Source organism: Vidua macroura, chromosome 6 (genome assembly GCF_024509145.1).
Source record: "Vidua macroura isolate BioBank_ID:100142 chromosome 6, ASM2450914v1, whole genome shotgun sequence".
Lineage (NCBI taxonomy): Eukaryota > Metazoa > Chordata > Aves > Passeriformes > Viduidae > Vidua > Vidua macroura.
The window spans coordinates 59,965,913-59,990,354 of NC_071576.1; the positions used below are offsets into that span (position 1 = coordinate 59,965,913).

The 24,442-nt window shown below is 38.3% G+C and overlaps 1 protein-coding gene across 4 annotated transcripts in view; it reads right to left on the reverse strand.

Annotated features, from left to right (window-relative positions):
• The window catches only part of PPFIBP2 (PPFIA binding protein 2), a 77,571-nt gene extending 56,016 nt beyond the window's left edge, over positions 1-21,555 (reverse strand). For 3 of the 4 annotated variants that reach the window (XM_053981637.1, XM_053981639.1, XM_053981638.1), the window contains exons 1-2: positions 21,456-21,524; positions 8,497-8,711 (exon numbers count right to left, since the gene is read on the reverse strand). In XM_053981637.1, coding sequence (XP_053837612.1) covers positions 8,497-8,711; positions 21,456-21,519 — 279 coding nt within the window. In that variant the 5' untranslated portion in view covers positions 21,520-21,524. Of the gene's footprint in view, positions 1-8,496; positions 8,712-21,455 lie in introns of all 4 variants that reach the window. The other variant, XM_053981642.1, reaches the window with a different exon arrangement.
• Positions 21,556-24,442: the final 2,887 nt, after the last annotated feature.

Here is a 24,442-nt window from a genome sequence, read left to right on the forward strand (position 1 = left end):
TGAGTTCTCTGTTTTCACACAAAATCTAAGAAATATTTTCTACTTAACAGAGCATCAACACTTCCCCCAGTTATATGCAGAGTACACTGATACCTAAAATTAAAGACACTTATTTTCATCCTAGCACGCTACACATTACAATAAGTCAGGTTTAGTTTCCTGTCTCAAATGCTTCAAAGCACTGCTGAAACTACTAAAGCCACAATAAATGAGGATGTGAGACATTTGAAACAGGATATTTACCAAATATTTGCATACACACCAATAGCATTACCAGGTAACAGTTTGCCTCTCCTTGCTATGATGCACAATAGATTTTTCGTTTTTAAATTTTAGAATCGAAAAAATAGTAAAAAAACCACCCCAAAATAGAATAGGCTGCAGATACACCTTTAAAAGCCCTTATTTCTGATAAAGAATAGACAAACATTATTTTCATTATTTTTCTTAAGCATTTCATTACTGAAGAAAATGAACCCTATTGTTTCCAACTTCTGGAAAAGAACAGAATGCCAACATGTTTAGAAAATTTGTTCAAAATAAGTGGGCTTTTATCCCATTTTTAAATAGTCACAAAAGCTGAAAATTTATTTAGCTTTGTTTTGTTAGCACACTAATCCAAAAGAGAATGAAATAACTTTGTTGTGGATACAATATTGCTATGCTTGTCATAAATAATAAGATTTGGCAAATTGCAATAGGTCAACCCGTCCATCCAAATTGTGTGAAATGTGAAGAGGGGTTATATAGAGAAATAATGCAAAGTTATGCCCTTCTTCTATTATTCAAATAAGGCCTCCAAATCAATACAGGGGCTTTTTAACTAAATTTTAAAAGTCTCCAGTTTCTCTACATAACCTCTACACCATTTTTGTCAACACAATTGTTTAAGGAAACAATTCCCTCTCACCAATCCCTCTGTTAATTACCTTATGGAAAACATTTTCCAATGCTTCCTGTAGCTCCACTTGAAAAATGCATTTATGCACGAGTGTTGGTTAAATGAATGCAGTGTATAACATTTAAATCAGTGAAAGGTAATGCAGCTGGAGGTTGTAGGGAGAGATCAGAAGGTGAGATGGAAAAGGTGCATAGCATCAGACACAAAAGGAAAGATGAATTAATGGGATATTCAGACACTTAGTGCAAAGGAAGGCACTGAAGCCAAGAGCTGAATGATACTTGTATAAATGGAACTGAATAAATTGTATTTTTGAAGGATAACTTGCAATTTCTGTACAAAATCATGGCTTCCTACAGAGTATTCTGCTGACAGCATCAAGGTGTGCCTAGGCCATGTAGCTGAGGATTGCACCTGAGGGCAAACTTCATACATGTCTTGAAAAACTGAAATCTCGAAAAACTTACATAAAATACAGGCCCTGCTGTTATAGCAGGAACATCACCTGTCTTCCATGAGTACTCTCAGCCTCAGACCATAACTCAGTCCTGTTTAAGCACTTCTGGTCACTGTAGTTTTAGGGTGGCTCTGCTAAACATTGCTGATCATTACAAGGGTGAAGGAAAATGACATTTTAAGGAAGAGATCTAAATCAGCCCCATCCACTGCAAAACTGTTTTAAACTTCTATTAGTTCTTCATGTAGAGGAGACCTTACTTCTTCTGAGAGCTGCTGCAGTGAGCACTCATAGTCAGAGGTGATGGGGTTGATTCTTCCCAGACAAAGCAACCACAGAACATTGGAAAAATTAGGCCTGGTTTAGAAAAGCTCCATGCAAGCTCTGTACACCAGCAGTTCCACTATCTCCAAGGCATTCTAGCATTCCTAACTGGCTGAACACATGAAGGGCACCTCTCTGCTGGCTCTGTGAATTGCTCTGATACACTTGGGGAACCCTGAGAGGACCAGCTTTTCCAGTTCAGGCCTTCCTTGCATCATCAGTTCACTGAGAGGGAGCTGGAGCTCTGCAGAGGACTGGGATATTCAATTTTCAGCTCTCAGAAAACAGAGCCCATCTAATGTTTCAAGCTGGCAAAAATAAACATGAATGCTCATGGAACGACTGCTTTCCTACGCTGTCCCAAGCAGGCTCTGCTGCTCCCTTTTCAATCTAACATGTGTTGATATCCCTTGGCAGTGGGGAGATCCAGCTATAAATAACTCCATCAGGACTCCCAGCAGTTGAGTTCTGCAGTCAGATCTCCCAGCAGATAAATGACTTTAACTGGCATTGCTCAGAATACATTCCCTTCCCACTCAGCTGTTGCTGAAAAATGCTATTGATGCTTTTGTAAAAGCCTGTTTTCAAGTGCATGGAAGTGCCCTGAACTCAGTCATTTTCTGCCTCTCCTCTGGATGGATAACCCTGTGAAATGAATCTTGGACAAAAGTGAAATAGAGAGGCCAGTGATTGGGTTTCAGCAAAGCACTTTAACACATGCTTAAAATAAAACTTTGAAGTGACTTCAAAACTCCACGAGCTCCATCAAGTCAGAATTCTGAACTGGGCTTTGCTGTTTTCACTCAAGTCTTTGTTAAGATACTGGGGAAAAAAATTCCTTGATTTTAACCCTCAGTGGAAACAATCCCTTTTGAACATTAACTATGAGTGAATAGCAACCAAGACTGTAAAGAATTTATCCTGTTTCCACTAAAAAGTCTCTGGTTTTACCACTAAAGAGCGGATCCTCAGAAGCAACAAAGCACAGCACATATCAGAAGGCAAATCACATTTATTTAAAATTGCCTCTACCGCATGTTCCTCTACTATTTCTTCTGCTCTTCTCTCCATTTCCTCAAATTGAGAATATTTAGAAACATTTTCAGAGACAAGCTTCCAAAAAAACCTTTGAATAATCAGGAAAATACTAATGAGTTCTCAAGAACTGGCATTTTAATGCTCATTATATAAAGCTGCATGATGGAGTGGATTGCTTTAAATATAGATGTTCCACTAGGAGGAAGATCATATTTTGCAATCCTGAAAATGAGGCTTAAGGTCCATTGTAAGAGCATAAGTGTTCCTCTTTACTCAAAAAAGGATTGCATAAAGGATTCTACTTGGATAGAATAAAACCCAGAATGAACAGCATGGAAATTCATTTAGAGTTATGAAGCTGTAACTAAATACTAAATTCTCTCTCAGCTCACAAAGCCAAATTGTCACTGCAGCAGTTAATTTTTAATGCTGAAATTACTATCTGCTTTGTGATAGGTGGTCACATGGTCACTGGCAATACTGAAATATTTAACAAGAAACATGGATACTATCTACAAATTTGTTTTGTACAAACTCTCCCAGATAATCCCTAGGTCTTTGTGTTGTTTTTAAGGCCAAAGAATTTACAATCATAAAGCCATATAAAACACTTCAGACATTCTCTTCAAGGTAAAAGTTTTAATACAATTTTTAAGTAGTTAAAAGTCTATAATTAATCATGTTTTCTTCCACTTTAGGTTTGTCAAAAGATTTGTGCAACTACAGCAATTATAAAAACCTCATTCTATGACACAGAATCTTTCCAAATTCAGTGCTAACTTTGTCAAACCTATTTCATCTATCTCAAAGCAGGGACAGCACAGTTACTGTGTCCAGTTATTCTGTAAACTCAGGAACATGAATTGTTCATAGATTCCAGACCACAAAAACAGAAAAAAAAAAATGGCCTTTTCTAAAAGAACACCTTTAGTTCAACAGATGCTGTGTCTTGATCTTAGAGGAAACACCAAATCACTATTGGCTCCATAAGAAAAAGGAATTCAGCAGCTGCTCTCAAAAGGGTTAATAGGGAAGGTAATATCAGGTATGAAATGTGAGGCCTAAAGTTTTCCTATTCTACACATATCTAAATTTTCCCACATCTTTGATATTCACACCTAGAGCAGATAGGACAAAGAATATAAAGGTTACAATTGGTTTAAAAAAATATATAAAGAAAAATTAAATTAATCTGAAACATCACTTGGTGACATTTCATGCCTGATAAATTCCAGAGTTTGGTGCTATGGACCTGGAGGAAGGTGAGACCAGCTGCAGTATCTATAATCAGCACAGAAACTTCCTGGCTGATCGGTGACAAACCCGTGGGCCTCAAAGCTGGCCAAAGGCTAAACTCCACAGCCTTTATTTATTTATTTGGAGGTGCAGTTCAGCACATTAAGTGGCAATTCCCAAAGCTGCAGAGCTACTTGAGTTATGAGGCCAAGGGGCAATTTTCTGCAGAGGTTATTTTCCCCATGCAGGTACAAGTGGTCTCTGGGTTCTGGACGTTGCTCCAATAAAAACAGCACAAAGAAAATCCAGCCACTTTCTGTCCTGTGAGCTGCAATCCCAAATCCTGCTGTGTGGCAAACACAGAGCAGGGACACCCACCCTGGGCCTCAGAGAGCTCTCAGGGCTGCACTAGGTTATGAAGATTGCTAATGCAGAAGGAGCACACCAGACAAGCACTGGGGCTTTTATCCTGTAATTTGCTTCAAGCCAAATGCTGGCAGCCAAGTGCTGCTGTTTGATACTATCCAGCAGGAATGAGCCTCCAGCTTTCCTTCTGACTTCCCTTTCTCTGGTTTCCCAGCCAAGCAACACAGGGCAGTGGCAAAACACACATTCAAATTATTTTCATTAGGCACATTGTTTGTATTCTTGGTCGGCCATGGCAGCTGAAATGATTTTTAATACAATTTTCAACCACACACTGAAGTGAAGGAGAACACCACACTTTTCTTGAAAGAAGCATACTAATCCACTTTTAAAAACATGGAATAGATTTTTGTATCTTTACATTCTAATGTGTGCCTAATCAGGATAAGTTTGGAATATTTTTGGTGCCCATTCAAATAAAATGTTAGAAACAGAGCAATTGCTAGAGTCTCTGAAGCTATTCAGTGACATGCTAGAGCAGCTCTGCAGCTTCAAAGGAAGGTGCATGGACCCCAAAAATAAACAGATGTGGAATTAATCACTCACAAAATAAAATCCCTCTCCATTTATAGCTGTTACTTAACCTGTAACAACTCTAAACAATAAAATCTCAAAGGAATTATTTCACCGTTCACTGTTTGCTGCATACATTTCACATGTGATGTTTATTGCAATTCAAATACTGCTACTGATATTAAACAATGCCTTATGTAACGTTTCAGTTGAATACAACAATTAAAATCCACTCCAAATCTCTGTGCTCAGTTATTATCCTACATTTTAGACAGAATGCTTAGAAAGACACTTAGGAGCTCATTGCACTGGAGAATGTGCCACATCTTAGTGGGGTCTTTTTAATGCTACTCCAGCATTTCATGGAGTAATTGTGGGAACCCAGGGCAAGGGGGATATCCCCCTGTCTGCCCTGGGTGCTCTGACTCCCAGGAAAACACTGACTTTGACCCTCATTCATGGAGAAGGCCTCCTAAGCCTCAAAGTAAACCAGAGACCACAAAATTGTGAAATAGATTGTAGAGAGCAGTATAATATGTCACATGGGTGAGAAATTTAGGTTTTAGGATTTTTAGTATGTTATAGTTCAAGATGGAGGGTATAGGGTGCTGTCTCCAGTTCCTTTCTTCTCTCTTCTTCTTCCTCTTTCTTCTTGGGTTTGGGTGGTATCTTGTAATTGGACAGAAAAATCCGCACTGTGGGCCTTTAGGGGTCAGTTATTGGGTTAGAAAGGGAAATAATCTTGATGTCACTTCTTAATTGGGTAGTTTAGTTTTAGATTAGACTTTAAAAGACCTTGCAGCACGAGGTCGTTGCCATTTTTGTGCTGTTTTCACGCATGCAAGGTCTGGGTGCAGACCGTGTGCTGAAGTCTTGGTAAAATAACAATAAAACAAGAACCTGAAGACTGAAAAAGTCCAATGTGTCTCTTGTTCCTGACACAGAACTGCTCCAGGAGGGTGTCCCCTGCCAGGTGAGCCCCCAGGGGCCAACTTGGGGCCCACAAACTCACAAGCAATGATCACCAAACTGCTTTTGAGGCTTCCAGTGTGAATGGATTCAGTGAGATGCAGAGTTCTCATTCTTTACAACTCACTACCTCAGGTATCCTGCTTTATGATGCATATTATGTGTCATGTTTCAGACAAAGGACATTTCAGTACGGGACACAACTATGAAATACATCTTCCATTTCATTTGATGAGCTGAATTTTATCAGGTTTCTTCCACGGAAATTATATGCATGCTTGCAAATTATTTGAATAAAAAGGTACAAGAAAGGTCTTCAAATACACAAGATTACTGTCCATTTTCAAATAACAGTCACAGCAACTATGCATTACCCTTCCTTGATGCACAGCAGTGCAGAATATTTAAAAACAGTCATCTCTCCATGCTGCACTAGAGATACTCCAAACCACACCTTCCCTGTTTTCTTGGTTCTGAATCCAGACTGCCCAATTCATTTGTGAAATGAACACTGCTCTTGATACAGGTCCAATTTTACTGTTAACAACTCTGAAAATTTGTCTTTTATGCACTAAACTCATCTCTTAGCTATCATAAAGATTAGAAAAAAATCATTAAAATTTCTGCTGAGGCAAGCATTTGGTAAGAGCTGGCCTAAGGATAACTAAATCCAAAATCTAACACTGTAAATGCAAATGAAACAGATGTGGAATTAATTGACTACACCTTTAGCTTTCAAAGCTGCGACCAAATTCTCATTCCTTTCTGTCGTGTGGGCCCAAACAGGATTTTCCAGCCACAGACCTGCACTCTGTGAAGAATGCCAAGGAGCCAGCAGTTGACAAGCTCAAACAAAAGCAGCCACCTTTCCACCAACATGGGGCTCCAGCCAGCACTGGCAGCCCCAGCAGATCATAAACACCAAACCAGGCATGGTTCCATGAAAATCACATGCACTGACACAGCCAGAAGAAAAACCATTAATCCAGGAAACTTTCTGGAGCTGGGGAAGCCACAGGTAGGTTTTCCTCATGAGGAGCCCACCACTCCCTGGCAGCAGCAGGTTTGGGGAAGGGGAATTTTGTGTTTCTCTTCCTTTACACCCGGTGAGTTCCTTCTTTTGAGGTCTGTCTCAGGATCTGCTCCTCACCTGGCAAACCTCAGTCTTTTCCAGAGTAGTCAGGTGTTTATTCCCCACCTATCCCAACAGGAATGTCCCCCCTTCAGCATCAAAGGCTTTCCTGCATTTCCTGCTGTGGCAAGCACATTCTTCTTTCTTTCAAGATTTTTCATAAAGCAGCACAGAAGAAAGAAAGAAAGAGAAAACAATTTCTATTTCTGCTCCTTGTTTTTCTCATGTAGAATGTGATTAAAAATTGTTTACCTAAGGTGATTACTTAATTAGATTCTAGTAAAGATTGTTTAAGCTGGATAACCAATCAGATCCACCTGTATCTAGACTCATGAGAGTCAAGTTGTGAAAGAGTTAAATATAATATTTAGAGCAAGTAAGTTTGTAACTTTAGTATCTTCTTTAAATAGTATATTAATGTATTATAGCATAGTTATAATAAAGAAATCATTCAGCCTTCTGAAGTGAATTCAGACATCATCACTTTTTCCCACCAGGTTCACCTGCATTTACAATATCCTGCATCCTAAGACTGTAGGTTCTAGGACACAGAAATAACTTCTGCACCCAAAGTAGCTTTAACCAAACTGCTAATGGATCATTTAATGCTAATATTATTCCCCATGTCAACCAGTTTTTGAACAAAGATGATACTTGGTCTCTCATTTAATGAATGCTTAATTTTACTCACAGCTTTTGGGAAAATTTAAATAATATTAACCAGGTTTTCTTCTTTTGCTCATGAGGAACCCCAGGAGTCCCTGGCAGTGGCAGGTTTAGGGACGGGGAATTTTGTGTTTTATCTTCCTTTACTCCCAGTGAGTTTCTTCTTTTGAGGTTTGTCTCAGGATCTGCTCCTCACCTGGCAAACCTCAGTCTTTTCCAGAGTAGTCAGATGTTTATTCCCCATCTTTTCCAGTGTAGTCAGATGTTTATTCCCCATCTATCCCAACAGGAATGTCTCCCCTTCAGAATCAAAGCCTTTCCTGCATTTGCCCCCCCTGACTGGTGTACAGGATGCTTTGGAGATTTGAAATACTGATAGCAAAGGCAATGCAGCAAGGAAAAGGAAATGAGGAGCACCCAGTCTGGATCTGTCCCTTCAACAGACAGTGCCACTCTGTCCTAAACTGACAGTTTAAAAATTAGAAGTTTTATAAATAGTTATAAATGTGTTATCTCCAGCAAAAAGTAAAATAAAGAAAACCAAATTAAAAAAAAAAAAAAAACACAGAAAAGGCAACTTTTTTGTACTTCATTTTTACTATCTCTTCTCTCCTCAAAGGACTAAGGTCTTTTATCAACTTCTTCTACTCCTGTATCTGCATTGCTTTAGAAATCTGCACATAATGCAGTGATAGCCTCAGCTATTATTGCCCACCACCCCCTGCAGTTTTCTAAGCATGCAGATTTCAGTAACTACAAAAATAATTTAAGCATGGAAATACTTGACCCAGCCCTGCTTGCAGACAAAATGGAAAAGCTCCAATAACAACTCACCAGGTTCTCCTCAAACCACTCCCTCAGACACAGTGCTGTGGCCCCTGGGATTTGGTTTCGCAGAGCTTCTTTCTCCTGAGGGTCCTCCAGCATCTCCAGGGCCATCTTCAGATCCTCCAGGAGGTGCAAAATTTGAAATGTGCCCAGGTACACTGATGGAGCAGGTGACACAATATCATAACCACCATTAGCGTACTCTGTGGCTGACTTTGTGCCTAAAGAAAACCAAAATGAGGATGGACAATAATGTCATATAATTGCTTTGTAAGGGGCAAATTAATAGGTACTGCATGCTACAACATTTGGACTTCAGACTGACAAGTTTCACTCTAGGCTGAAAGCCTTAATTTCAGGCTTAGAAATACCTGAATTAGTCTCTAGATAAAAAACGAAATCTGGAGAACCAAATGCAAGAGGTGTCTACGTGCATCTCAAAAAAGAATTTTGGCCTAGATCATGTTTGCAATGTCCAAATTACAAATCCCAAAGCTCATCCCAAATCACCTGTAATTTTCCACAGTTACCATGAGATGTCACTAACTTCTCAGCTACACCACTGAAAGTCCCCACACTGCTCAGCAATGTAAAAATGACTGATGCAGCTCTCTGACAAGAAACTGGGATCAAAATAGGTGGTGTTACCAGGTCTAGAAAAATATAAATGACCATGAGCAGGTTTAGGGCTCTCCCACAGAGAACAATACCAAAAAGGTTAGCAATAAAAATAGCAAATGAAACTTTTCTAGTCCTATAAATTACAAAAATTTCTCTCAATTGTACTGTCTCTATCCTGCCAGTCCTCAACACCAATATTATTTTTCTCAACAACAATAGGCACAAAAAAGACCATAACTCATGTATGGAAGAATTATAAATAATACAAATTCTAATATTTCCAAAACTTATTTTCTTAGTACCCAATGTGTTTCAATGAGATGCACACTTAAATCAGCTCTGTTTCCTCAGCCCTGAATTTCAGACCTTGATTTAATTTAATATGCCTTTGTGTCTTTAGGAACAGTCAGGTAGAAAATTTCTACTTGCTCTACTTTTTAAAGTTTTTATTTACAATCCATTGCCTCGTGTACATAATAGATTGTACACATGTCTTCATTCATGTTCTCTCTGGCATAAAAAAAATCAGAATTTCCCTTCCTATTTGACTTAATGGGAGATTTTTTTTTAGGTTTTTGATTATTCACATTTTACTGGCGCCACATGGCATTGAGTATTCATTAGAAGAGAGCATAATTGATGCACACAAGGGGATTTTAATAATCTCCTTGCTGTTATTCTTTTAACTCCTGTGTTTAACATAGTTTACGTGTTAGTAATGAGAAGAACAAAAAATCTTCACGGGGTCTTTGAAAATGGCCTGCTAAGTTTATTTTTCCCCTGAGCAGATGTATCTAACGTGATGCACAAATGTATAAGGAATTCAGATTTTCTTCCTGAACGCAGAGCACCTCTCATTAATCAGTGTTGGTTTGCCTGCTGGGGTCATTTATCTACCACGATCTGGGCATTGCAAACTATGTTTGAACCCAGTGTTTCATTTTACCTGCAGCCTGATACACATCTCATGAATACACCAATACTGGAGGTCCCAGGACACAGAAATAACTTCTGCACCCAAAGAAGCTTTTAACCAAACTGCTAATTGATCCTTTAATGCTAACATTATTCCCCATGTCAACCAGTCTTTGAACAAAGATAACACTTGGTCTCTCATTTAATGAATGCTTAATTTTACTCACAGCTTTTGGGAAAATTTATATAATATTAATCAGATTTTCTTCAAAAACTCTTTCAATGACCCGAAATAGTCTGTCATGTTTTTGCAAAAAAATTGTGTGGCCTGAATTCTGCCATGCGATCCACGTGGGAGATTTTAAATAATGAAAAGCCCTCCCTAGAAATTTTGCAAGGCTCTGTAGTAGGATTTTCCTTTTTTTTATTTTGATAAAGCAACTGCTGGAGCATTTCATGTTATCTTGATCTCTTTTCAGACTCAGAATATTCTGTTTGATCCTGTTGACCTCTACTGCTTATGGGTTAATTTTAATACCACAAGTGTAAGATCTCATCTTAATTTCTGGCCAAGACCACGTCCAAGATAAAGTTTCTTCAATATCCGCTGCTCCAAGGCTGCCACACGAGACAGCCTCACCTCGTAAACCAACCTTGGCTTCCTGAATTACTTCCTTTTGAGGGGAGGATCAGCTGACTGCTCTGCAGGACTTGTGTTCTCTAACCACCAAATGACATTTTCTTATGTGTTTCTATGCTCTCAGCCACTCAGGCCAGCTTGTTTCTGTTCCTGTATCTCCTAATGCAGATTAATATTAAACTATTAAACTGAAAATAGCACATTTCCAAATGGAGTAAGGGCCATTTGGATCATATAACCAATTACATCTTTTCATTCAGCCAGAGAGGCTTATTACATTCTGAGAGATGCACACACAGACTGATATATGACACTGACTTCTTAAGTAGCATTGATTCCTTGGTTATTGTGCCATTTCTCACTCTTTTGGAAAACTCCATGCCAATATTTTCTTTTTGCTTAGAAAGCACTTTTCACTCTAGAAAATCAGACAGGATTCAAAGCTATTTCATAATCAGCTGTGGTGGCTACCCCTTCAATGAACTGGCAATTTAAAATATTTATGGAATGGGAAAAACTGAAAGGAGCATTCTGCTATAGATTGTTTCATGTTAGTATTATGAATATTTTTTATTCATAGGCAAGAGAAAAAAAACCAAAATTCCACACAATTCAAACAAAATCACATAAACTTAATATATTATACCTCAGGTGTGAAAAAAGAAGCTAAGCTAAATACAATTTAAAACAATAATTCAGGAGTTCAGTTAATTGCACTAAGTAGATAGTTTATATAGTCAAATATCCACCTCCATCAAATGTACCACTGTAGCTTTCTCCTGGACAGTATTGGCAGCACCTTTGTTCACCAGCCCAAGAGACTCACTGTGTATCACCTCTTGCCTCAATCCTTGCATTATCATGACTGCAACGTCCCTGACACCATCTGCCTTCCACAGCAAACAATCCCAGGTGATGCAGGAAAATTCAGTGTGCCAGCGATAGTCACACTTTTCGTCGTGCCTTTATTTGATTTGCCTCTACCAAAATACCAGGGAAAACAACACATACACACGTGGACTGTCACGTTTAAGAAACTGATTCCATAAAGGAGAAAATTTCTAAAGTGCTGGAGCACAGGCAGAGCCAGCCAGGAATTCTGTGATTTCTTGAGGCTGGGCATGCCCTATATGCATCCTTGAGTTATCCCAGGCTCCTCAACTGACAGTTCAGACTGGCAGAATTCTCTGCATCCTCACATTTTGCAAAATGCTGAGTTACTACAAAACTGGCTTGCTATGGATTGCTGACGTGGTCCCCTTTTATTCTCCTAGCTGCAATGGAAAATGGAGAACTCCTTTGAATGCAACAAGTAATGCACTTTGTACTAGGGACAGAAACGCAGAAATACAGAGCCCAACTCAGCATTTTAATTCAGAAAACTTCCTGATTTGCTGCTAAAATTCAAATGAATCACAGGCTTGCTTCTCCTATTTGCTTTCCATGTAGTTTCATATTAAGTAGGATTGCACTGCTCGTGAGAAGAGCACACCCTGGAAAACAGAAGTGTGTAGGAGTACATAATTGTATTACTTTGCCTTGCTTTAAACCTTGATATCATAGTGCTGCAAAGCACATGAAGTTTTAGCAGCAGACAGTAAGAATTTGGATGTTCTTGCAGATTAATGGAAATAAAAAGAGATGGTAACATTATTTGTTACCAGCATTCTCTACCATTAACAGCTGTTTATATCTGTGTAGCTTTTTTATAAATAACTGAAGAGGGGAAGAATGCGGTTCAAACATCAGAATTTTATCAATACTCAGGAAAAATGACTCTTACAAAAAGACTAATTTTTTTCTTGAACAAGTCACAGTTTTCCTGTACCTCACTTCTTTTTCCAGGGGTAAACAGGACACAGGGAAATCTTTTGTCGTGAGGTTTATATAATACCCAACACCATGGTTGCCTAGTGTACTACTGGAACACAACTGTTCATCATGAATGTTCACTTCAGAAGAGCAGGAAAAAAAAGAAAGAAAGGGAGAAAAATGTTGAAACTAAGACATTCCAAGTAGCTCCCTCCTGGCCTCCCCAGTCAGTGAGTGAAGGAGGTTAAAGGCAGCTGCACATTATATGTAGGCAGAAAGAATAAAATAAGTAATAAAACAAGCAAAACAACTTTTAAGTTACACATTTCTTATACCCTGACTGTGCAAGTGCATTTTTCTCTCAGAGTTCCTTGCAATTAGCAGAATGGCTTCAAAGAAACATTCCTTTTGGGCAAATACATAACCTATTCAGACAACAGCACTGCCAGTAGCTTGCAAAAATAAGTTACTAGGCACAAGTAAAGAAAGAGGCAAAAACCCTGCCAGGTGGAAAAACCCCTCTCCTCAGCCCATGTTGTGTGCATTCATCCATCACACAGCTTCCATCTCTCCTAGCAGTAGATGTTGTGGCTGATCTCTCCCTTGCATCTTAACTTCTGATCCCCTGCATTCATCCTTTTCATCTCAATTTTTTCACTCTCAAACTGGCCGAGTTTTGAAAAAAAAAAAAAAATCCAGGTGATGTACAACTCAACCACCAGTGGTTAAAAAGAGATTTTCCTAAGAATGCTGGCTCCTTTAGATCACAAATCAGCAAAAAACAACAACCCCCCCCCCCCCAGCAAACACCAAAAACTACATCTATACTGGGTGAGGATGACTTCCTACAAAGCTGAAATATTCATGAGTAACAATATTGACATCTGACCAACAGTGGTTAGAATAAAGTTATAAACATGCATTCCCCTCTGGCCTTTCAGGCAATCATTACACTGCTAGAGAACACATTTTTACCTGAATTTTTACTCAGTGAGCATAGAGGATGTCCAAGTTCTTCCTCTCTCCTTTCAAGATTACACAGTGCAATTTTCTTTGAAGCACAGTTTTCTTTTTTCTCATGAAGACAGCCTTGAAAATGTGAATTTATGTAAACTAGCAGCAAGGGCTGGACAGGACATATTTCAGCCTCCTGCTTCCAAAGCCTCCTGCAGAATGAGTGAAGAGGGAGCTCACCCAATCCTTTCTTCCCATACTCTAATGCAGAATACATCACAAACTGTATTTTGAATCACAGCTCATATTAACCTCTCAAATCTCTGCTTTTAGATCTCTAACTACAGGGAAAATAACTATTAAGCTGGATTAGCAGGAAGCCCTAGGAAAAAAATTTCAAGCCTAAAATCACTACTCACCACATTCAGATGAGAGCTTCACCCAGCTCAGATGATTTTCAGCCTACAATCACACGTGGAATCTTTGAGACAATTTCCAAGAACTGTCTATAATTTCTTATGCAAATTATCAGTGTAATTACTCAGACTTCTTTCCTACATGCTTCTCGACACTGAGCTGTGATGTGCAGCACTTTTAGGGACTGCACACACAGCTACAACAAAAAAGTCTCTCCTATCCAGAAACACAAGCTAAGCAGCCTGGTGAAAAAAAAAAAGGAGGATGGATTATGCAGCTGTGATGGAGGTTTGAGGCTGAGTCTCCATTGCAAAGGAAAAACAGGACCAACACATTTATTAAAGAATAAAATATACTTGCAAAAACTTTTTTTTTAATTACACATAAAAAAGGAGTGTATTTAAGGCCAGTGAAATCAATGGTCTAAGTAAAACAGTTTGTTTTTAGCACAAAATCTGTAATTGTTTGAAATAAGCAGTAGTAAGATCATTCAGTTTGTGAGGAAGTGAAGGAAACTAGTTTCATTAATGTTACGCAGTTTTCATCTTTAAAAGCACTCTCAAATCAATTTCATTAGCTTCAAGTAAGAAGGGGACAAGATACGATTCAGAATTTAATGATATCAAACTTCTTTAAATTTAAATCTTAGAACTCTGTCCTGTTAAACAACTGACTCAGTCATGTACTGAGGAACAGATCAGACCATACAAACTACAAAAGGATCTCAGATTTTCAATCTCGTGGCATTTTGGCCATCATGGTTTAATTGCCTTTCTTTGCCACATGTTGTCTCTGCAGCTATTTATGTTTTTGTTTCTTTTCAGTCTTTCCTCAAAACTCAGTAAAAACAGTGTTGATGTGTGGAGTTTATTTGGTATTACTGCAATGCATTGCTGCACTTTGGTAAGCTGGTGTAGGTGTCCAGGACATGACAGAATTTTTGCTGTTTTATACTAAAAAAACCGGTCTCTTGTCAGGAACAAAAAAATTTAAGTAGCACATTTAAACTCTAAGTATTTTTTCATTTTGAATTAGTTTTAACTCCCATTCTCAGGAAAAGATCTAACTTTGCTTTGCTGGAAAGGCAGAAACACTTGCAAGGGAAGTCAAAGACCAAATACATCAGTAAATCAGTTTGACTTGGACATGCAAAGGACCCCTTTGCCTTACAGCAAACAACTTCAAAGCCCTGTTTTTTAGATAATTAAGTATGAATAGGAAAGATGCTCTCAGTGCTTTCAGCTCTGTAATTTCTGCCCTGTTTGCAGAGGGAATCCATCGGTCCTGCAAGCAAGATTGAGAGGCTCCCCTCTCCACCCTGTGCTCAGAGCCCCATGATTTTGAGAAAGTGAGAAGGGGAAGCACGTTTGGGGACAGCTCTTGCAAAGTGAAGCACCCAAAACTGAGGAAATTCCAAAAGTCAGGTTGCTCTGGCAACCCTGGGGAAGGGATCAGTAGCCAGTGCTGCACAGGCACAAATCAGCACGCAAGGTGCCCTGATTTTCACTTGCTTTTAAAAACACAGAATAAAAATGCACCTGGACACTTATGCAAACTCTTAACCTGAAGGCTACAGCACGTGTAAAAGTCTTAATAAATATCTGGCTATAGTAACAAATGGCTGTAGTGGTTATTCAAGTGTGCACATTTGTTTTAGGTGTTGTTAACAAAATTAAAGGCAAGGCCACAGAGAGCTGGCGTGAAAAATGATGAATTGAGTAAATAGAAAAACAATGAACTGCTCTATTTTTTTAATGTTTAAAATATTCTTAATTGCTGCAAATAGGTTATTGTTGATAGCTGAGGAATTAACTAATTAGCACTCCTAAAAGTCAAGTGTCTGAAGATAAATATCAGCACCTTAAACAAATTTTAAGTGGTAAAAAGTAAAACCCCACAAATTATAAACCATAAATATTGTGTTCAGCTTTTTTATTTCCTCCTTTAATATCCTGGATATTTAAAGGTCACACACAATTTTTATTTTTCCCTTCCCCTCAAGCCCTCATCAAGCCCTTGACACAACTTTCTGGAACTGTTATGACAGGAAGTTAAGTATTCCTCTATCAAAGACCTCGTTTCAAGTAATTTTCTATGTAATTTCCTTTTACATATGTCTATTGCTTTAAGATCTATGCATAAACACACTGTAGTTAATGTTTAAAAAAGCCACAATATTGTAACTTCACAAGTGCTCACCTTACTTAATGCATAGGAGTAGCAAGATAAAAAGTGCTCTAGGTATATTATTTATTTTTTTCAGAAAAAATAGCTTAAATCATTGATTGAAAAATAACAGAAAAAGAGGAAATGCACCAATCATAACTGAAGCATAGCCTTTTAACACCATTGTAATTTATTCAGAAAATGCAAAAAAAACCAATACAACTGTTGTTGCCCACTTACTCTGATCTACAATGATAGAAATTGCTTAGTATTTAAATTATTCTCTTTTGCTCATCATTATTTTAACTGGTCAGTTCAGTGCTCTGGGGTGAAATTCTACAAAGATTCCTATTACAAACTTACACACCTTTACTGCAGAAACCAAACTCTGAGTTTGAAAGTATTGTGAACCTTGAACAGGATTTAAGTGACAAAAATATAAAACTGTCTGGAAGTGTACAAATGGAAAAGAACAAAAAGAAGCTATTTTCTAGCCATTCTACACAGTCACAGCTGTGCCCATCAGCTGCATGTCAGCCAGCACAGAGTTCAAATGAGACCCACCAGCACCTCCTCAGCACACAAAAATAGGATTAAGTGCTCTCTGTCTGGTCTGGGCACTTTCAATCCCTCATGAAGCAGAGCAGAGGTGTCCATCCTCCTCAGTTAAAGTGCTGTGAGACTCAGTGAATCCTGTGATGACATGTGGCTATTCAGGGGTGAAGGATGAGGTCACCAGGACATACTGTGATTTCCTTTTATTTATCTAGGAACTCTGTGAAAATTTTATTCCACAGAACCTAAAGCCCCTCCAAAGGAGTTCAAGTGAGTGTCAGTACTCCTTTTTTTTTTTTTGTTTAGAAACAAAGTTCTAATCACTTATTAGAGGTGATTTAATAATCCCCACAAACAGGTCCTCCTTCAAATTCTGGCTGGTAAATCCCATGAGGAAAATATATTAAACTTGAACTAAAAGCCTCTAAACTTGAACTAATTTCATCTAGAGGCCCCTTTTCCAGCAAGGCTGTGGGCAGTGGCTGGGTTTCTAACACAGCAGCCAAAGCCATGAGCTGCACACCAGCATTCTGCCAGCTCAGGAGAAGAGACTTCAAACATGAGTATTCCTTGCTCAACTTTTTAATTGTATTTACTTTTTAATATTTCTGTGCTAATACTGAAGCATTAATACACATTCATGTGATAACACATTTAACTTTCTCATTATTTTCCAGTGAGCAATGATTGCAGGAGCTCTGGTTAAAAGGAAACCCAGTAATTACAGTGATGACTTGGTGAATTTGAAGAGACTCTGTAGCAAACTATATTGTGATGGGAGTTTTTAGACCTTACAATTAATGGTCATTAATCACAAAGGGGAATAATGGATTTACAAAGATGCTGGAGAGAAGCAGTTGGATATAAAATATTTGTAAAATAAAAACTCTATTAATTTGTTATGATCTATTGCTAAGAAATATAACCAAAATCTACAGTCCTATAAAGAAAAACATTTTAACAAATGGGTACAAGCTGAATAAAAGGAGAAGTAATGACTAGGTTAAAGCTCAGAGGGAAACAATGCCAAAGTCATGCACCTTAAATGAAGAATGAGTGGATGGATCTGATATATGGTGCATTTTTTTTAGAGGAAGCCTCTGTTTGGAGTGCAAGTCACTCCAGCTAATGGCTAAGTGATGTGCATTGACAATCACATTATCCTTTTTTGCTATTTTAGTCAAATAAGGCTAATCATTTAGCGTGCCTAATTTATATAGCTACGAGGGCGGGTTATCAGTACAGATGTACCGAGGCATAAAAGACTTGGGAACACTGACCTATCTGTCAAATTTGATCAGGCCCAGTGAAATTCAATTTGTTAATCTTGCCTCACAATCCTCCCCTCATGCAGTCTGAGCTCTAATAGGTTTTGTGCTGCACTGAGAATGAGCACGGGCTGCAGTGGGACTTGGCTGGATTAATCAGAGTCATGCATGAGAGATGTTACCTCTTGGAGCAGAGGGTAGGACTTCTACAACTGGAAGGCAAGAAGTCCAAATCTGTAAATACTTGTGATATATATATATTTGAATATACCCAGTTCTTACCCCAAAGGACAAGGCCACAATCCAATATTTTATTGATAATGAGGTGAACGAAACAAATGGGGGCTGATCAAAGAGATGCTCCCTTTTTGCGCGTGTACATATACATTTATACTCAAGCTTCAAAAGTTCAACAGTGTCAGATATACATCTCTGGACTTCTCTAAAATGGGAATAATGCTAACTTTGTGCCTAAAGATGATGTTTCTGAGGCCAAGAGAAGCATGTAGTACTCACTCAGGCCTCATTGCAAAAGAAATGTCTTTTTTATCAGCTACCTAAGTTTACATCAGTCATGAATTTTAAACTCTGTCTTTGAATCCTGGAGATGCCCATAAAATCTGGATACAGTGAATTAACACAAGCTCTTAAAAATTGCTTTTTTGCTGTTTCCTGTCAACACTGAGACCAGCTAGATTCGTACAGATGATTTTTCCCATATTTGAAGCTCTACCTGGATGGGATGTTTGACAACAAACCCAGATGTTTTCTGCTTCAAAAATAATATTCAAGTCGTTTTGGCTTGGCAATTTGACCTTATCAATATGACAGCTGAACCTATTTTTAAAGTGAGCTTGAAGAATCATTATCCAGACATGATTTTCCAATTCTCCACTGATTTGAGACTCTGGGATGACATGCAGTGTTTTAATGCTTGATAATTATCTAATTTCACGTGTGCTATTGATTGTGTATACTATTTGAATAATTCCTAATTGCTGTCAGCCTCTTCTTTACTACATGTATTGTTTTGCTCTGATGTTTCTCCATGCTTGTAACTAAAGGATGTTAGGGATAACAACTTTTATCATTATCAGTCCTGGTTTGTTTCAGTACAGTCTTAGAGCCATCCTTTCAAAGGGGTTTTCTACCTTGTTTTTTCTTTCACCACCATACAGGACAAGAGGCCATTCCTGTTTTCCAGTCCCTGCCCAAATTGCATACAGAAGCTTACTGGATTGAATTAGGAAGAATCAAACTCGAATAATCATTCTGTTCCTCAGTTTCAGACAAATTGGGATAACAGCTGTAGCCAAGTATAGACTCCAGCAGATCTACTTGGTCCTTCAATCATGCCAGAATATTCAAGAAATTGCTCTGGAACACACAGAACATTGGCTAGAGGAGAATGACAACAGACTTAACCTGTCTTAAAAAGTTTTATCTATTCCTGGCAAAAGAAAATAATAAAGAAATAAATTAATTTTTCCTAAGTATAGGAAAAAATTAATATGTTTCCTTATTAGTACAGGTAGATATAACTCTGAAATCATATGGGAAGCATTCAATTAACATCCATGAGCCTTGACATAGGCACTGTCTGGGAAATATTTTGTTTCTTCTCCCATTAGGTATCTTTATATAAGCCTGTTCTCAATGTTGTGCTGCCTATCAGTGGATATCAGACTGAAAATATAAATAATGCAAAGTCACAAAGTCAGCTCTCCTGGAGAGGCTGTCAATCTTCTTGTGACCACTGTGGAAATAAACTCCACTTGCCACTGGAGTTTATTTATGCCCAAGTCTTTTTAGTTTAGGGCTTGGTCACCAGCACAGAACAGCTGTGATCAGCTGATTTCCAGGGAATAATTCTTCCAATATTTGCTTTGCTTCTCTGCATTACTGTTCTATACCACCAAGACAGCCAAGTGATGGGGATAAAAGTGATGTCATTTGAAAACCCGGGAAAATTTAATTCTATTCCTTATTTATCAAGATTAAACCCTGTAATGGTATGGCACAAATAATCTGAAAAAGGAGCAGGGAAAAGAATATTAAAATCAACCAACCACCCAACCAAAATAAAAGCTGTCATCTGGCCTCAATTTTCTGACACGAAACTTAGGAAAATAAATTATTTTCTCAGGCTGTCATATATTGCTATTTAACCAGTTATGCCACATATTAGGAGGCTATCTTTCCATACCATGAAAAAACACCCAACACTAAACTTCTATTGTCATAGCCAGGACTTGCCTCACAGCTGATAGCTCCTGGGAAAAAAATAAGTCTTTAATCTGAAAAGCAATTTAAATACAGTGACTCTTTTTTCATTTTCTTCCTTTTTCTGCAGCGTGGAGCCATCAGTGCATCCATGATATGCCCAATGTGTGCAGAGCTGTGAATTAATCACCACAGAAGAGAGACACTGAGCTCCATTTGTGTGCAGCTGACTTCTGAGCACAGCTTCCATGGCATCCCAGGGCTTGCAGTGGTTAAAAAGTATTCCAGTTCCCTAGGTTGTGAATTATGGTTTGGGACTTGCTTTTCTTATTCTCTCCTTATACATCTGAGGGAAGTTCAATGCTTCCCTATCTATAGTGTTTTGTTAGGTGTGAAAAAATAAAGTCACACTAAACTTCCATTGGTTAAAATCTTGTTAGAAAAAGGTTTTGCATTCAGGACAAGGAGATATATGTGTGATTTTTCCTATTTGCCTAGAATTTTTTCCATCAGTGTGAAAAGTCATTTCAGTTATATCTGTCCCATATTCTTATTTACAGTTCTGTGTATCTCAGCAGTCTGTTAAAGCTTGCACATTTAGAATAAAGTGAAGACTCGTATGAGGATGCAAAAAACAAACAAACCAAATCCTAGTGATTGTTTAAACTAAAAATCTTGGATAATGATCTAGCCTGATGGTGACATTTAAAGCCCCATATCAGTCTCTGGACAGAAAGCTTTCCTACAAGAGCAGGAAGAAGATCAAGGAGCAGCACAACTGCAGCAACAAGAGGCAGATGCCATTGGCTTCATCACCAGGGAAGAAGGCTCAGCTTGGGTGTCACTATTTAGATTTACAAAGCTTTAGTGAATTCTTTCCCATTGTGCACAAGTGAGATCATGGCCCTCCCCTGACACTCCTTTGAGGAGCCCCTGCTGCATGGTGTGTGAGCACAACCCCCAGGGCATTAGAAAAGTGATGTACATTTTTATGTATACACACAGATTTTTACATACCTATATGTGCTTGTGTTTGATGCAGGTATGTATTATCCAGCTAGCCAGAAGTCTTGGTGAGAACTCTTTTTTTTAAACCACATTAAAATACAAAACTAACATATGAAATATGGAATGGTACCACATCGCTGAGGATGCATTTCAGTTACCATAGAGCATTAAAGCAAAGCAAACCTCTCTTACGTCAGTATTCACCTGTCTGAGGGGAAATTGCAGGGTTTATTTTACTTCCAGCTTTCTCCACACAGCTATCGAACCAGAGTGTTAATAGTGACATCTGCTTGTCAGAGAACTTGATAAATTGAGAATAATTATTAAAAAGTAAACCAGACATAGTTAAATCTCAAGATAGTGTGGTGCAAAATAACGTGTTGTACCTGCAATGATGTCATCCATTTGCTCCAAAGCTGCTTCCAGCATATGACTGGCATCAGAAGCCATCCTCTGGGATTTCTTCAGATCTTTACTCCCTCTACTGAAAAGACAGAATAAACACCATATACATTACACTAAATAGCCTGATGGCAAAATATGTCACTGTCACATTACACATTAGGCTACACAAACAAAATCCATGCTACAGCTCAGTAATGCAGCCTAGTGATACAAAAATACAGATTAGTAATAAGAAAACTCACAAAACTGTTCCTGCTCTTGCTAGATGACTTGGGAGTTCTGATTAATTTTTTAAAGAGGATTTTACTAAAACAGTCAAATGCAAATAAGAAAATCCCAAAGAATTTCAAATACTGGAAGCCCAAGATTCTCCTGCTCCTCACCCTTAACAATGGTTTCCTAGATTCAAAATTCAACATATTTCAGCCTTTTCCTCTGTAGGGAAAAAAGAGGATTGACTAAGGTTCAGTGAGGGAATGAAGACATGGGGCAGAACATGCCTTGCCTATAAGCAGAAATCTGTAGGAGGTCTGCTTTTTGATTTTTGCCTTAAGAGTAAAGAAAATTCTGAAATAGTTTTTACTCCTCCTTTCTATATCCCCATTCAGCCTTTACACCACCTCTTTCATGGCACCAAAAACCCCATTTTTTCTGTTCAAATAACCAAGATGCCCCAGGTATGAGTTCTCTGAAGTCACTGCTGCTACTTTAAAACAGGACTAAATACATTCAGGTTACCATCTGACATTGGGGATAACAAAAAAAAAAAAAAAAAAAGAAAAAAAAAGAAAAAACTTCCAGGATGATTCTTCAAATAACTGAGCTTCTGGGTAGATGTAAAGGCAATGGGCTTAGGATTCCAATGGCACTGAAGTGCCACTAATATGTTTTTATCATGGGATTACTTGTGCTAAGAATTCAAGTAGTTTGAATTGAAATAAATATTACAATAAAAATTTGTACCATCCAACCGAAATTATTTCCTTCTCTTGAAAACTAAGAATCCTGAGACACGGGCTTTTCTCCATGGTGCTGGTGAAACACACCCAAAGAAAGCTAATTTATTAAGAACCTCTGTGTTATCAGCATTCTATGTTGATTCCAGTTAATGTAGATAACCCCAGGATAAAGAGAGACAGATGCAGGAATGAGTCAGAAACTGCAATATTCTCATTTGAACTCTGCCATTTATAGCTTGTCACCATGGGTAAGCCACGATTTAACTTCAGATCACATTGATCTGAAGAGCAATGTGAGAATGCCTCATCCTTACTGTCACCCGAGGCTCAGATTAATGTAAATGAATGAGTGGTTTTGGTCCCTCAGTTTTTTTTTTGTCAAAATAATCTTTTAAGTACAAGCAATGCTAAATTTAACCAAAGTACGTGTCACCCAAATATTTCATTTAACTGCACTGGAAATAACATAAATTGTGCTCAGAATAATCTGGAAAGTCATTAAGTCAGCTGATAAAAACTTAAAATTTCAGAGTGCTTTCTTTCACACATGAGCTTTCCAGACACTCCCCCTGATCCTGCTGCTTCCATTTGTTGGTTTTTGGGAGACTTCCATCTTCTGTTGCCACATCACAAGCCACCAAAGACCTCTCAGCTGCAATGATCCTCCTTCCCTGCAGTATTTCCTCTCGTTCAAAGCAGCCATACCACAGGGAATAATCACCTCAGTGACAGGAAATCCACCTACAGGTGGCAAACAGGTGCCAGAGGGGCACCAAGACTTCCCATGCCACCAGCCACTCCCCCAGGAATGCATGGCCACCAGCTGTGCTGGGAAATCAGGGCAGCAGATTTCTGGCTCAGAGTTAGAAGGCAGAAAAAGAGTGAAAAATGCTAAATATAGCACAGAGTTTCTAATCCTAGGTTGCACTCCGTGGTTTTATTTGTGATGAAAGCCACTGGAGCAGCACATGGCTGTTCAAACAAGAAATGCAGGATGACATTTCTTGTTAACATCTGATACAGCATTTCATCATTTGTAGTGACAAAGGCACAGAAAATGCTGATACACTGCATTACAAACTTGAAAACTGACTGATGGAAAAACCTCCCATCAAAGCCTTGGCAAAACCCAGAAAGTTTTGCTGAAAAACTCCAGCAGAAGTGAATCTTCTATCTCCTCCCTGCCTCCACAGTCAGCCCATTTTCTCACCTGTACCCACAGTGTATTTGCTGCCTAACTGCACTCAGCTACAGCAAAACCTGCTGCTCAAACAAGGATTTATTAATGAAAGCAATGTTCTTTGCTCCAGAGAGATAATGTAATATTACTTGCTTGACATCTTTTTCTAGACAGACCTGTTGTGTGTGCTCCAGGCAAGCCTCACTTTCCCAGACACTCCCTCCTTACAGTTTGGCTGCTCTGAGCAGTATTATGAAAAGAGCTTGTTAGATCTCCTGGGCTTTCAGCTACCATTTCTGGTCTAATTCTATAGAAATATCATAAACTGGGGATTCTTTTGAAAATAATATTAAATAACAAGACACTTGTAACAGCCCCTCAAACAGGATCCATCTATTTGCTGGCATTTTAATGACAAATCTTTTTTACAGGTTTCATTCCCGAATGACATCAACATATGCAGAATACCATGACTTATTTACTTATGTAAATACATACATATATTTAAAAAAGAAAAGTTTTTGCAGCTTTGGTAAGGACTGAACAAAAGCTACCTCTCACATTACAGTACAAGCTTCAATATCAGTAAATTCTAAACTTCAGGATTTATTAGATTAATTCATATGCCAGCAAAATACAACCAGGCTACTCACCTTTTCAGGTCTCTAGGAGGAAAAGAATTTACTTTTTTGCCGGACAAGTAAAAATTCCTTGCTATTAATAGCCAAAGTTTTACTGTTAAGCAGACATAAGTCTAAATTATTATCATCCCTTCTAAGCCACATGCTCATATTAATTTAGAGCCCAGCCCACAGAGATATTGCAACCT